The following is a 15,418-nucleotide window of genomic DNA, read 5'->3' as shown; positions in this document are numbered from 1 at the left end:
TGCACTGTTGGAGCTAGAAACACAAGCATTTAGTTAGATATTACTGTACTGTTGGAGCTAGGAACACAAGCATTTAGTTAGATATTACTGCACTGTTGGAGCTAGGAACACAAGCATTTAGTTAGATATTACTGTACTGTTGGAGCTAGGAACACAAGCATTTAGTTAGATACTACTGCACTGTTGGAGCTAGGAACACAAGCATTTAGTTAGATATTACTGCACTGTTGGAGCTAGAAACACAAGCATTTAGTTAGATACTACTGCACTGTTGGAGCTAGGAACACAAGCATTTAGTTAGATACTACTGCACTGTTGGAGCTAGAAACACAAGCACTTAGTTAGATACTACTGCACTGTTGGAGCTAGGAACACAAGCATTTAGTTAGATATTACTGCACTGTTGGAGCTAGGAACACAAGCATTTAGTTAGATACTACTGCACTGTTGGAGCTAGGAACACAAGCATTTAGTTAGATATTACTGCACTGTTGGAGCTAGAAACACAAGCATTTAGTTAGATACTACTGCACTGTTGGAGCTAGGAACACAAGCATTTAGTTAGATATTACTGCACTGTTGGAGCTAGAAACACAAGCATTTAGTTAGATATTACTGCACTGTTGGAGCTAGGAACACAAGCATTTAGTTAGATACTACTGCACTGTTGGAGCTAGGAACACAAGCATTTAGTTAGATACTACTGTACTGTTGGAGCTATGAACACAAGCATTTAGTTAGATACTACTGCACTGTTGGAGCTAGGAACACAAGCATTTAGTTAGATACTACTGCACTGTTGGAGCTAGGAACACAAGCATTTAGTTAGATACTACTGCACTGTTGGAGCTAGGAACACAAGCATTTAGTTAGATACTACTGCACTGTTGGAGCCAGGAACACAAGCATTTAGTTAGATACTACTGCACTGTTGGAGCTAGAAACACAAGCATTTATCTAGATACTACTGTACTGTTGGAGCTATGAACACAAGCATTTAGTTAGATACTACTGCACTGTTGGAGCTAGGAACACAAGCATTTAGTTAGATACTACTGCACTGTTGGAGCTATGAACACAAGCATTTAGTTAGATACTACTGTACTGTTGGAGCTAGGAACACAAGCATTTAGTTAGATATTACTGCACTGTTGGAGCTAGGAACACAAGCATTTAGTTAGATATTACTGCACTGTTGGAGCTAGGAACACAAGCATTTAGTTAGAAATTACTGCACTGTTGGAGCTAGAAACACAAGCATTTAGTTAGATATTACTGTACTGTTGGAGCTAGGAACACAAGCATTTAGTTAGATATTACTGCACTGTTGGAGCTAGGAACACAAGCATTTAGTTAGATATTACTGTACTGTTGGAGCTAGGAACACAAGCATTTAGTTAGATATTACTGCACTGTTGGAGCTAGGAACACAAGCATTTAGTTAGATACTACTGCACTGTTGGAGCTAGAAACACAAGCATTTAGTTAGATATTACTGCACTGTTGGAGCTAGAAACACAAGCATTTAGTTAGATATTACTGCACTGTTGGAGCTAGAAACACAAGCATTTAGTTAGATATTACTGCACTGTTGGAGCTAGAAACACAAGCATTTAGTTAGATATTACTGCACTGTTGGAGCTAGAAACACAAGCATTTAGTTAGATACTACTGCACTGTTGGAGCTATGAACACAAGCATTTAGTTAGATACTACTGTACTGTTGGAGCTAGGAACACAAGCATTTAGTTAGATATTACTGCACTGTTGGAGCTAGGAACACAAGCATTTAGTTAGATATTACTGCACTGTTGGAGCTAGGAACACAAGCATTTAGTTAGAAATTACTGCACTGTTGGAGCTAGAAACACAAGCATTTAGTTAGATATTACTGTACTGTTGGAGCTAGGAACACAAGCATTTAGTTAGATATTACTGCACTGTTGGAGCTAGGAACACAAGCATTTAGTTAGATATTACTGTACTGTTGGAGCTAGGAACACAAGCATTTAGTTAGATATTACTGCACTGTTGGAGCTAGGAACACAAGCATTTAGTTAGATACTACTGCACTGTTGGAGCTAGAAACACAAGCATTTAGTTAGATATTACTGCACTGTTGGAGCTAGGAACACAAGCATTTAGTTAGATATTACTGCACTGTTGGAGCTAGGAACACAAGCATTTAGTTAGATATTACTGCACTGTTGGAGCTAGAAACACAAGCATTTAGTTAGATATTACTGCACTGTTGGAGCTAGAAACACAAGCATTTAGTTAGATATTACTGCACTGTTGGAGCTAGGAACACAAGCATTTAGTTAGATACTACTGCACTGTTGGAGCTAGAAACACAAGCATTTAGTTAGATACTACTGCACTGTTGGAGCTAGGAACACAAGCATTTAGTTAGATATTACTGCACTGTTGGAGCTAGGAACACAAGCATTTAGTTAGATACTACTGTACTGTTGGAGCTAGAAACACAAGCATTTAGTTAGATACTACTGCACTGTTGGAGCTAGAAACACAAGCATTTAGTTAGATATTACTGTACTGTTGGAGCTAGGAACACAAGCATTTAGTTAGATATTACTGGACTGTTGGAGCTAGAAACACAAGCATTTAGTTAGATATTACTGCACTGTTGGAGCTAGGAACACAAGCATTTAGTAAGATACTACTGCACTGTTGGAGCTAGGAACACAAGCATTTAGTTAGAAACTACTGCACTGTTGGAGCTAGGAACACAAGCACTTAGTTATATATTACTGGACTGTTGGAGCTAGAAACACAAGCATTTAGTTAGATACTACTGCACTGTTGGAGCTAGGAACACAAGCATTTAGTTAGATACTACTGCACTGTTGGAGCTAGGAACACAAGCATTTAGTTAGATACTACTGCACTGTTGGAGCTAGGAACACAAGCACTTAGTTATATATTACTGGACTGTTGGAGCTAGAAACACAAGCATTTAGTTAGATACTACTGCACTGTTGGAGCTAGGAACACAAGCATTTAGTTAGATACTACTGCACTGTTGGAGCTAGGAACACAAGCATTTAGTTAGATATTACTGCACTGTTGGAGCTAGAAACACAAGCATTTAGTTAGATACTACTGCACTGTTGGAGCTAGGAACACAAGCATTTAGTTAGATACTACTGTACTGTTGGAGCTATGAACACAAGCATTTAGTTAGATACTACTGCACTGTTGGAGCTAGGAACACAAGCATTTAGTTAGATACTACTGCACTGTTGGAGCTAGGAACACAAGCATTTAGTTAGATACTACTGCACTGTTGGAGCTAGGAACACAAGCATTTAGTTAGATACTACTGCACTGTTGGAGCCAGGAACACAAGCATTTAGTTAGATACTACTGCACTGTTGGAGCTAGAAACACAAGCATTTATCTAGATACTACTGTACTGTTGGAGCTATGAACACAAGCATTTAGTTAGATACTACTGCACTGTTGGAGCTAGGAACACAAGCATTTAGTTAGATACTACTGCACTGTTGGAGCTATGAACACAAGCATTTAGTTAGATACTACTGTACTGTTGGAGCTAGGAACACAAGCATTTAGTTAGATACTACTGCACTGTTGGAGCTAGAAACACAAGCATTTAGTTAGATACTACTGCACTGTTGGAGCTAGGAACACAAGCATTTAGTTAGATACTACTGCACTGTTGGAGCCAGGAACACAAGCATTTAGTTAGATACTACTGCACTGTTGGAGCTAGAAACACAAGCATTTATCTAGATACTACTGTACTGTTGGAGCTATGAACACAAGCATTTAGTTAGATACTACTGCACTGTTGGAGCTAGGAACACAAGCATTTAGTTAGATATTACTGCACTGTTGGAGCTAGAAACACAAGCATTTAGTTAGATATTACTGCACTGTTGGAGCTAGGAACACAAGCATTTAGTTAGATACTACTGCACTGTTGGAGCTATGAACACAAGCATTTAGTTAGATACTACTGCACTGTTGGAGCTAGGAACACAAGCATTTCGCTACACCAGCAATAACATCTGCTCAACACATGTATGTGACCAAAAGAATTTGATTTGATTTAGTGACCATCAGACACCAACAGAGAACCAGTAACATGTATACCAGTCTGGAGAGCTATAATCAGAGGGCCAGGGGTCAGAAGTTAGTGTAATTACCTGGAGGGTAAACCAGTAACATGTATACCAGTCTGGAGAGCTATAATCAGAGAGTCAGGGGTCAGAAGTTAGTGTAATTACCTGGAGGGTAAACCAGTAACATGTATACCAGTCTGGAGAGCTATAATCAGAGAGTCAGGGGTCAGAAGTTAGTGTAATTACCTGGAGGGTAAACCAGTGCTACGTGATCTCCGGGGTTGAGGCGTCCCTTCTCTATCAGTGCCACGGCAACACGCTCCGCCCGCTTTTGCAGCTGCAGACAGGAAGCAGTGCTGGACACTGTGCCCTGGACAACAACATCAGGGTTTCACTGTTAAACAATTATTTACAAAGCACCTTATACACTCAATACAGTACAAAATAACCAGAGAAGAGATTGACAGTTTGCCTATGGTAAGTGTTGGCCGTGTCAGACATTGACAGTTTGCCTATGGTAAGTGTTGGCCGTGTCAGAGCAGACATTGACAGTTTGCCTATGGTAAGTGTTGGCTGTGTCAGACATTGACAGTTTGCCTATGGTAAGTGTTGGCCGTGTCAGAGCAGACATTGACAGTTTGCCTATGGTAAGTGTTGGCCGTGTCAGACATTGACAGTTTGCCTATGGTAAGTGTTGGCCGTGTCAGACATTGACAGTTTGCCTATGGTAAGTGTTGGCCGTGTCAGAGCAGACATTGACAGTTTGCCTATGGTAAGTGTTGGCTGTGTCAGACATTGACAGTTTGCCTATGGTAAGTGTTGGCCGTGTCAGAGCAGACATTAACAGTTTGTCTATGGTAAGTGTTGGCCGTGTCAGACATTGACAGTTTGCCTATGGTAAGTGTTGGCTGTGTCAGAGCAGACATTGACAGTTTGCCTATGGTAAGTGTTGGCCGTGTCAGACATTGACAGATTGCCTATGGTAAGTGTTGGCCGTGTCAGACATTGACAGTTTGCCTATGGTAAGTGTTGGCCGTGTCAGAGTAGACATTGACAGTTTGCCTATGGTAAGTGTTGGCCGTGTCAGAGTAGACATTGACAGTTTGCCTATGGTAAGTGTTGGCCGTGTCAGAGTAGACATTGACAGTTTGCCTATGGTAAGTGTTGGCCGTGTCAGACATTGACAGTTTGCCTATGGTAAGTGTTGGCCGTGTCAGACATTGACAGTTTGCCTATGGTAAGTGTTGGCCGTGTCAGAGTAGACATTGACAGTTTGCCTATGGTAAGTGTTGGCCGTGTCAGAGTAGACATTGACAGTTTGCCTATGGTAAGTGTTGGCCGTGTCAGAGTAGACATTGACAGTTTGTCTATGGTAAGTGTTGGCCGTGTCAGACATTGACAGTTTTCCTATGGTAAGTGTTGGCCGTGTCAGAGCAGACATTGACAGCTTGCCTATGGTAAGTGTTGGCCATCTCAGAGCAGACATTGACAGTTTGCCTATGGTAAGTGTTGGCCGTGTCAGAGCAGACATTGACAGTTTGCCTATGGTAAGTGTTGGCCGTGTCAGAGCAGACATTGACAGCTTGCCTATGGTAAGTGTTGGCTGTGTCAGACATTGACAGTTTGCCTATGGTAAGTGTTGGCCGTGTCAGACATTGACAGTTTGCCTATGGTAAGTGTTGGCCGTGTCAGACATTGACAGTTTGCCTATGGTAAGTGTTGGCTGTGTCAGACATTGACAGTTTGCCTATGGTAAGTGTTGGCTGTGTCAGAGCAGACATTGACAGTTTGCCTATGGTAAGTGTTGGCCGTGTCAGACATTGACAGTTTGCCTATGGTAAGTGTTGGCCGTGTCAGACATTGACAGTTTGCCTATGGTAAGTGTTGGCCGTGTCAGCCATTGACAGTTTGCCTATGGTAAGTGTTGGCCGTGTCAGCCATTGACAGTTTGCCTATGGTAAGTGTTGGCCGTGTCAGACATTGACAGTTTGCCTATGGTAAGTGTTGGCCGTGTCAGAGTAGACATTGACAGTTTGCCTATGGTAAGTGTTGGCCGTGTCAGAGTAGACATTGACAGTTTGTCTATGGTAAGTGTTGGCTGTGTCAGAGCAGACATTGACAGTTTGCCTATGGTAAGTGTTGGCCGTGTCAGAGTAGACATCGACAGTTTGCCTATGGTAAGTGTTGGCTGTGTCAGACATTGACAGTTTGCCTATGGTAAGTGTTGGCCGTGTCAGAGCAGACATTGACAGTTTGCCTATGGTAAGTGTTGGCCGTGTCAGACATTGACAGTTTGCCTATGGTAAGTGTTGGCCGTGTCAGACATTGACAGTTTGCCTATGGTAAGTGTTGGCCGTGTCAGAGCAGACATTGACAGTTTGCCTATGGTAAGTGTTGGCTGTGTCAGACATTGACAGTTTGCCTATGGTAAGTGTTGGCCGTGTCAGAGCAGACATTAACAGTTTGTCTATGGTAAGTGTTGGCCGTGTCAGACATTGACAGTTTGCCTATGGTAAGTGTTGGCTGTGTCAGAGCAGACATTGACAGTTTGCCTATGGTAAGTGTTGGCCGTGTCAGACATTGACAGATTGCTTATGGTAAGTGTTGGCCGTGTCAGACATTGACAGTTTGCCTATGGTAAGTGTTGGCCGTGTCAGAGTAGACATTGACAGTTTGCCTATGGTAAGTGTTGGCCGTGTCAGAGTAGACATTGACAGTTTGCCTATGGTAAGTGTTGGCCGTGTCAGAGTAGACATTGACAGTTTGCCTATGGTAAGTGTTGGCCGTGTCAGACATTGACAGTTTGCCTATGGTAAGTGTTGGCCGTGTCAGACATTGACAGTTTGCCTATGGTAAGTGTTGGCCGTGTCAGACATTGACAGTTTGCCTATGGTAAGTGTTGGCCGTGTCAGAGTAGACATTGACAGTTTGCCTATGGTAAGTGTTGGCCGTGTCAGAGTAGACATTGACAGTTTGCCTATGGTAAGTGTTGGCCGTGTCAGAGTAGACATTGACAGTTTGTCTATGGTAAGTGTTGGCCGTGTCAGACATTGACAGTTTTCCTATGGTAAGTGTTGGCCGTGTCAGAGCAGACATTGACAGCTTGCCTATGGTAAGTGTTGGCCATCTCAGAGCAGACATTGACAGTTTGCCTATGGTAAGTGTTGGCCGTGTCAGAGCAGACATTGACAGTTTGTCTATGGTAAGTGTTGGCCGTGTCAGACATTGACAGTTTTCCTATGGTAAGTGTTGGCCGTGTCAGAGCAGACATTGACAGCTTGCCTATGGTAAGTGTTGGCCATCTCAGAGCAGACATTGACAGCTTGCCTATGGTAAGTGTTGGCTGTGTCAGACATTGACAGTTTGCCTATGGTAAGTGTTGGCCGTGTCAGACATTGACAGTTTGCCTATGGTAAGTGTTGGCCGTGTCAGACATTGACAGTTTGCCTATGGTAAGTGTTGGCTGTGTCAGACATTGACAGTTTGCCTATGGTAAGTGTTGGCCGTGTCAGACATTGACAGTTTGCCTATGGTAAGTGTTGGCCGTGTCAGACATTGACAGTTTGCCTATGGTAAGTGTTGGCTGTGTCAGACATTGACAGTTTGCCTATGGTAAGTGTTGGCCGTGTCAGACATTGACAGTTTGCCTATGGTAAGTGTTGGCCGTGTCAGACATTGACAGTTTGCCTATGGTAAGTGTTGGCTGTGTCAGAGCAGACATTGACAGTTTGCCTATGGTAAGTGTTGGCCGTGTCAGACATTGACAGTTTGCCTATGGTAAGTGTTGGCCGTGTCAGACATTGACAGTTTGCCTATGGTAAGTGTTGGCCGTGTCAGACATTGACAGTTTGCCTATGGTAAGTGTTGGCTGTGTCAGAGCAGACATTGACAGTTTGCCTATGGTAAGTGTTGGCCGTGTCAGACATTGACAGTTTGCCTATGGTAAGTGTTGGCCGTGTCAGACATTGACAGTTTGCCTATGGTAAGTGTTGGCCGTGTCAGCCATTGACAGTTTGCCTATGGTAAGTGTTGGCCGTGTCAGCCATTGACAGTTTGCCTATGGTAAGTGTTGGCCGTGTCAGACATTGACAGTTTGCCTATGGTAAGTGTTGGCCGTGTCAGAGTAGACATTGACAGTTTGTCTATGGTAAGTGTTGGCCGTGTCAGACATTGACAGTTTGCCTATGGTAAGTGTTGGCCGTGTCAGACATTGACAGTTTGCCTATGGTAAGTGTTGGCTGTGTCAGACATTGACAGTTTGCCTATGGTAAGTGTTGGCCGTGTCAGACATTGACAGTTTGCCTATGGTAAGTGTTGGCCGTGTCAGACATTGACAGTTTGCCTATGGTAAGTGTTGGCCGTGTCAGACATTGACAGTTTGCCTATGGTAAGTGTTGGCCGTGTCAGACATTGACAGTTTGCCTATGGTAAGTGTTGGCTGTGTCAGAGCAGACATTGACAGTTTGCCTATGGTAAGTGTTGGCCGTGTCAGACATTGACAGTTTGCCTATGGTAAGTGTTGGCCGTGTCAGACATTGACAGTTTGCCTATGGTAAGTGTTGGCCGTGTCAGCCATTGACAGTTTGCCTATGGTAAGTGTTGGCCGTGTCAGCCATTGACAGTTTGCCTATGGTAAGTGTTGGCCGTGTCAGACATTGACAGTTTGCCTATGGTAAGTGTTGGCCGTGTCAGAGTAGACATTGACAGTTTGTCTATGGTAAGTGTTGGCCGTCTCAGAGCAGACATTGACAGTTTGCCTATGGTAAGTGTTGGCCGTGTCAGACATTGACAGTTTTCCTATGGTAAGTGTTGGCCGTGTCAGAGCAGACATTCACAGTTTGCCTATGGTAAGTGTTGGCCGTCTCAGAGCAGACATTGACAGTTTGCCTATGGTAAGTGTTGGCCGTCTCAGAGCAGACTGACAGTTTGCCTATGGTAAGTGTTTGCCGTGTCAGACATTGACAGTTTGCCTATGGTAAGTGTTGGCTGTGTCAGACATTGACAGTTTGCCTATGGTAAGTGTTGGCCGTGTCAGACATTGACAGTTTGCCTATGGTAAGTGTTGGCCGTGTCAGACATTGACAGTTTGCCTATGGTAAGTGTTGGCCGTGTCAGAGCAGACATTGACAGTTTGCCTATGGTAAGTGTTGGCTGTGTCAGACATTGACAGTTTGCCTATGGTAAATGTTGGCCGTGTCAGACATTGACAGTTTGCCTATGGTAAGTGTTGGCCGTCTCAGAACAGACATTGACAGTTTGCCTATGGTAAGTGTTGGCCGTGTCAGACATTGACAGTTTGCCTATGGTAAGTGTTGGCCGTCTCAGAGCAGACATTGACAGTTTGCCTATGGTAAGTGTTGGCCGTGTCAGAGTAGACATTGACAGTTTGCCTATGGTAAGTGTTGGCCGTGTCAGACATTGACAGTTTGCCTATGGTAAGTGTTGGCTGTGTCAGAGCAGACATTGACAGTTTGCCTATGGTAAGTGTTGGCCGTGTCAGAGCAGACATTGACAGTTTGTCTATGGTAAGTGTTGGCCGTGTCAGACATTGACAGTTTGCTTATGGTAAGTGTTGGCCGTGTCAGAGTAGACATTGACAGCTTGCCTATGGTAAGTGTTGGCCGTGTCAGACATTGACAGTTTGTCTATGGTAAGTGTTGGCCGTGTCAGACATTGACAGTTTGTCTATGGTAAGTGTTGGCCGTGTCAGACATTGACAGTTTGCCTATGGTAAGTGTTGGCCGTGTCAGAGTAGACATTGACAGTTTGCCTATGGTAAGTGTTGGCTGTGTCAGAGTAGACATTGACAGCTTGCCTATGGTAAGTGTTGGCCGTGTCAGACATTGACAGTTTGCCTATGGTAAGTGTTGGCCGTGTCAGACATTGACAGTTTGCCTATGGTAAGTGTTGGCCGTGTCAGCCATTGACAGTTTGCCTATGGTAAGTGTTGGCCGTGTCAGCCATTGACAGTTTGCCTATGGTAAGTGTTGGCCGTGTCAGACATTGACAGTTTGCCTATGGTAAGTGTTGGCCGTGTCAGAGTAGACATTGACAGTTTGCCTATGGTAAGTGTTGGCCGTGTCAGAGTAGACATTGACAGTTTGTCTATGGTAAGTGTTGGCCGTCTCAGAGCAGACATTGACAGTTTGCCTATGGTAAGTGTTGGCCGTGTCAGACATTGACAGTTTTCCTATGGTAAGTGTTGGCCGTGTCAGAGCAGACATTCACAGTTTGCCTATGGTAAGTGTTGGCCGTCTCAGAGCAGACATTGACAGTTTGCCTATGGTAAGTGTTGGCCGTGTCAGACATTGACAGTTTGCTTATGGTAAGTGTTGGCCGTGTCAGAGTAGACATTGACAGTTTGCCTATGGTAAGTGTTGGCTGTGTCAGAGTAGACATTGACAGCTTGCCTATGGTAAGTGTTGGCCGTGTCAGACATTGACAGTTTGCCTATGGTAAGTGTTGGCCGTGTCAGACATTGACAGTTTGTCTATGGTAAGTGTTGGCCGTGTCAGACATTGACAGTTTGCCTATGGTAAGTGTTGGCCGTGTCAGAGTAGACATTGACAGTTTGCCTATGGTAAGTGTTGGCTGTGTCAGAGTAGACATTGACAGCTTGCCTATGGTAAGTGTTGGCCGTGTCAGACATTGACAGTTTGCCTATGGTAAGTGTTGGCCGTGTCAGACATTGACAGTTTGCCTATGGTAAGTGTTGGCCGTGTCAGCCATTGACAGTTTGCCTATGGTAAGTGTTGGCCGTGTCAGCCATTGACAGTTTGCCTATGGTAAGTGTTGGCCGTGTCAGACATTGACAGTTTGCCTATGGTAAGTGTTGGCCGTGTCAGAGTAGACATTGACAGTTTGCCTATGGTAAGTGTTGGCCGTGTCAGAGTAGACATTGACAGTTTGTCTATGGTAAGTGTTGGCCGTCTCAGAGCAGACATTGACAGTTTGCCTATGGTAAGTGTTGGCCGTGTCAGACATTGACAGTTTTCCTATGGTAAGTGTTGGCCGTGTCAGAGCAGACATTCACAGTTTGCCTATGGTAAGTGTTGGCCGTCTCAGAGCAGACATTGACAGTTTGCCTATGGTAAGTGTTGGCCGTCTCAGAGCAGACTGACAGTTTGCCTATGGTAAGTGTTGGCCGTGTCAGACATTGACAGTTTGCCTATGGTAAGTGTTGGCCGTGTCAGAGCAGACATTGACAGTTTGCCTATGGTAAGTGTTGGCTGTGTCAGACATTGACAGTTTGCCTATGGTAAATGTTGGCCGTGTCAGACATTGACAGTTTGCCTATGGTAAGTGTTGGCCGTCTCAGAACAGACATTGACAGTTTGCCTATGGTAAGTGTTGGCCGTGTCAGACATTGACAGTTTGCCTATGGTAAGTGTTGGCCGTCTCAGAGCAGACATTGACAGTTTGCCTATGGTAAGTGTTGGCCGTGTCAGAGTAGACATTGACAGTTTGCCTATGGTAAGTGTTGGCCGTGTCAGACATTGACAGTTTGCCTATGGTAAGTGTTGGCTGTGTCAGAGCAGACATTGACAGTTTGCCTATGGTAAGTGTTGGCCGTGTCAGAGCAGACATTGACAGTTTGTCTATGGTAAGTGTTGGCCGTGTCAGACATTGACAGTTTGCTTATGGTAAGTGTTGGCCGTGTCAGAGTAGACATTGACAGCTTGCCTATGGTAAGTGTTGGCCGTGTCAGACATTGACAGTTTGTCTATGGTAAGTGTTGGCCGTGTCAGACATTGACAGTTTGTCTATGGTAAGTGTTGGCCGTGTCAGACATTGACAGTTTGCCTATGGTAAGTGTTGGCCGTGTCAGAGTAGACATTGACAGTTTGCCTATGGTAAGTGTTGGCTGTGTCAGAGTAGACATTGACAGCTTGCCTATGGTAAGTGTTGGCTGTGTCAGAGTAGACATTGACAGCTTGCCTATGGTAAGTGTTGGCCGTCTCAGAGCAGACATTGACAGTTTGTCTATGGTAAGTGTTGGCCGTGTCAGAGCAGACATTGACAGTTTGCCTATGGTAAGTGTTGGCCGTGTCAGACATTGACAGTTTGCCTATGGTAAGTGTTGGCCGTGTCAGACATTGACAGTTTGCCTATGGTAAGTGTTGGCCGTGTCAGCGCAGACATTGACAGTTTGCCTATGGTAAGTGTTGGCCGTCTCAGACATTGAAAGCTTGCCTATGGTAAGTGTTGGCCGTGTCAGACATTGACAGTTTGCCTATGGTAAGTGTTGGCCGTGTCAGACATTGACAGTTTGCCTATGGTAAGTGTTGGCCGTGTCAGAGCAGACATTGACAGTTTGCCTATGGTAAGTGTTGGCTGTGTCAGACATTGACAGTTTGTCTATGGTAAGTGTTGGCCATGTCAGACATTGACAGTTTGCCTATGGTAAGTGTTGGCCGTGTCAGAGCAGACATTGACAGTTTGCCTATGGTAAGTGTTGGCTGTGTCAGAGCAGACATTGACAGTTTGTCTATGGTAAGTGTTGGCCGTGTCAGACATTGACAGTTTGTCTATGGTAAGTGTTGGCCGTGTCAGACATTGACAGTTTGCCTATGGTAAGTGTTGGCCGTGTCAGAGTAGACATTGACAGTTTGCCTATGGTAAGTGTTGGCCGTGTCAGAGTAGACATTGATAGTTTGCCTATGGTAAGTGTTGGCCGTGTCAGAGTAGACATTGACAGTTTGCCTATGGTAAGTGTTGGCCGTGTCAGAGTAGACATTGACAATTTGCCTATGGTAAGTGTTGGCCGTGTCAGAGTAGACATTGACAGTTTGCCTATGGTAAGTGTTGGCCGTGTCAGAGTAGACATTGACAGTTTGCCTATGGTAAGTGTTGGCCGTGTCAGAGTAGACATTGACAGTTTGCCTATGGTAAGTGTTGGCCGTGTCAGACATTGACAGTTTGCCTATGGTAAGTGTTGGCTGTGTCAGAGTAGACATTGACAGTTTGCCTATGGTAAGTGTTGGCTGTGTCAGAGCAGACATTGACAGTTTGTCTATGGTAAGTGTTGGCTGTGTCAGAGCAGACATTGACAGTTTGCCTATGGTAAGTGTTGGCCGTGTCAGAGTAGACATTGACCGTGTCAGAGCAGACATTGACAGTTTGCCTATGGTAAGTGTTGGCCGTGTCAGAGCAGACATTGACAGTTTGCCTATGGTAAGTGTTGGCCGTGTCAGAGCAGACATTGACAGCTTGCCTATGGTAAGTGTTGGCCGTGTCAGAGCAGACATTGACAGCTTGCCTATGGTAAGTGTTGGCCGTGTCAGACATTGACAGTTTGCCTATGGTAAGTGTTGGCCGTGTCAGAGCAGACATTGACAGCTTGCCTATGGTAAGTGTTGGCCGTGTCAGACATTGACAGTTTGCCTATGGTAAGTGTTGGCCGTGTCAGAGTAGACATTGACAGTTTGCCTATGGTAAGTGTTGGCCGTGTCAGAGTAGACATTGACAGTTTGCCTATGGTAAGTGTTGGCCGTGTCAGAGTAGACATTGACAGTTTGTCTATGGTAAGTGTTGGCCGTGTCAGACATTGACAGTTTTCCTATGGTAAGTGTTGGCCGTGTCAGAGCAGACATTGACAGCTTGCCTATGGTAAGTGTTGGCCATCTCAGAGCAGACATTGACAGTTTGCCTATGGTAAGTGTTGGCCGTGTCAGAGCAGACATTGACAGTTTGTCTATGGTAAGTGTTGGCCGTGTCAGACATTGACAGTTTTCCTATGGTAAGTGTTGGCCGTGTCAGAGCAGACATTGACAGCTTGCCTATGGTAAGTGTTGGCCATCTCAGAGCAGACATTGACAGCTTGCCTATGGTAAGTGTTGGCTGTGTCAGACATTGACAGTTTGCCTATGGTAAGTGTTGGCCGTGTCAGACATTGACAGTTTGCCTATGGTAAGTGTTGGCCGTGTCAGACATTGACAGTTTGCCTATGGTAAGTGTTGGCTGTGTCAGACATTGACAGTTTGCCTATGGTAAGTGTTGGCTGTGTCAGAGCAGACATTGACAGTTTGCCTATGGTAAGTGTTGGCCGTGTCAGACATTGACAGTTTGCCTATGGTAAGTGTTGGCCGTGTCAGACATTGACAGTTTGCCTATGGTAAGTGTTGGCCGTGTCAGCCATTGACAGTTTGCCTATGGTAAGTGTTGGCCGTGTCAGCCATTGACAGTTTGCCTATGGTAAGTGTTGGCCGTGTCAGACATTGACAGTTTGCCTATGGTAAGTGTTGGCCGTGTCAGAGTAGACATTGACAGCTTGTCTATGGTAAGTGTTGGCCGTCTCAGAGCAGACATTGACAGTTTGCCTATGGTAAGTGTTGGCCGTGTCAGACATTGACAGTTTTCCTATGGTAAGTGTTGGCCGTGTCAGAGCAGACATTCACAGTTTGCCTATGGTAAGTGTTGGCCGTCTCAGAGCAGACATTGACAGTTTGCCTATGGTAAGTGTTGGCCGTCTCAGAGCAGACTGACAGTTTGCCTATGGTAAGTGTTTGCCGTGTCAGACATTGACAGTTTGCCTATGGTAAGTGTTGGCTGTGTCAGACATTGACAGTTTGCCTATGGTAAGTGTTGGCCGTGTCAGACATTGACAGTTTGCCTATGGTAAGTGTTGGCCGTGTCAGACATTGACAGTTTGCCTATGGTAAGTGTTGGCCGTGTCAGAGCAGACATTGACAGTTTGCCTATGGTAAGTGTTGGCTGTGTCAGACATTGACAGTTTGCCTATGGTAAATGTTGGCCGTGTCAGACATTGACAGTTTGCCTATGGTAAGTGTTGGCCGTCTCAGAACAGACATTGACAGTTTGCCTATGGTAAGTTTTGGCCGTGTCAGAGTAGACATTGACAGCTTGTCTATGGTAAGTGTTGGCCGTCTCAGAGCAGACATTGACAGTTTGCCTATGGTAAGTGTTGGCTGTGTCAGACATTGACAGTTTGCCTATGGTAAGTGTTGGCCGTGTCAGACATTGACAGTTTGCCTATGGTAAGTGTTGGCCGTGTCAGACATTGACAGTTTGCCTATGGTAAGTGTTGGCCGTGTCAGAGCAGACATTGACAGTTTGCCTATGGTAAGTGTTGGCTGTGTCAGACATTGACAGTTTGCCTATGGTAAATGTTGGCCGTGTCAGACATTGACAGTTTGCCTATGGTAAGTGTTGGCCGTCTCAGAACAGACATTGACAGTTTGCCTATGGTAAGTTTTGGCCGTGTCAGACATTGACAGTTTGCCTATGGTAAGTGTTGGCCGTCTCAGAGCAGACATTGACAGTTTGCCTATGGTAAGTGTTGGCCGTGT

General features: G+C 44.9%; 1 protein-coding gene across 4 annotated transcripts in view; it reads right to left on the bottom strand.

The window, feature by feature from the left end:
- Positions 1 to 15,418, bottom strand: part of dip2a (disco-interacting protein 2 homolog A) — a 275,105-nt gene that overhangs the window by 43,270 nt on the left and 216,417 nt on the right. For all 4 annotated transcript variants that reach the window (XM_071341938.1, XM_071341937.1, XM_071341940.1 and 1 more), the window contains one exon: positions 4,356 to 4,479. In XM_071341938.1, coding sequence (XP_071198039.1) covers positions 4,356 to 4,479 — 124 coding nt within the window. The remainder of the gene's footprint in view (positions 1 to 4,355; positions 4,480 to 15,418) is intronic.

This window comes from Salvelinus alpinus, chromosome 14, assembly GCF_045679555.1.
Source record: "Salvelinus alpinus chromosome 14, SLU_Salpinus.1, whole genome shotgun sequence".
Taxonomy (NCBI): Eukaryota; Metazoa; Chordata; class Actinopteri; order Salmoniformes; family Salmonidae; genus Salvelinus; species Salvelinus alpinus.
This window is presented reverse-complemented; position numbering and strand designations above follow the sequence as displayed.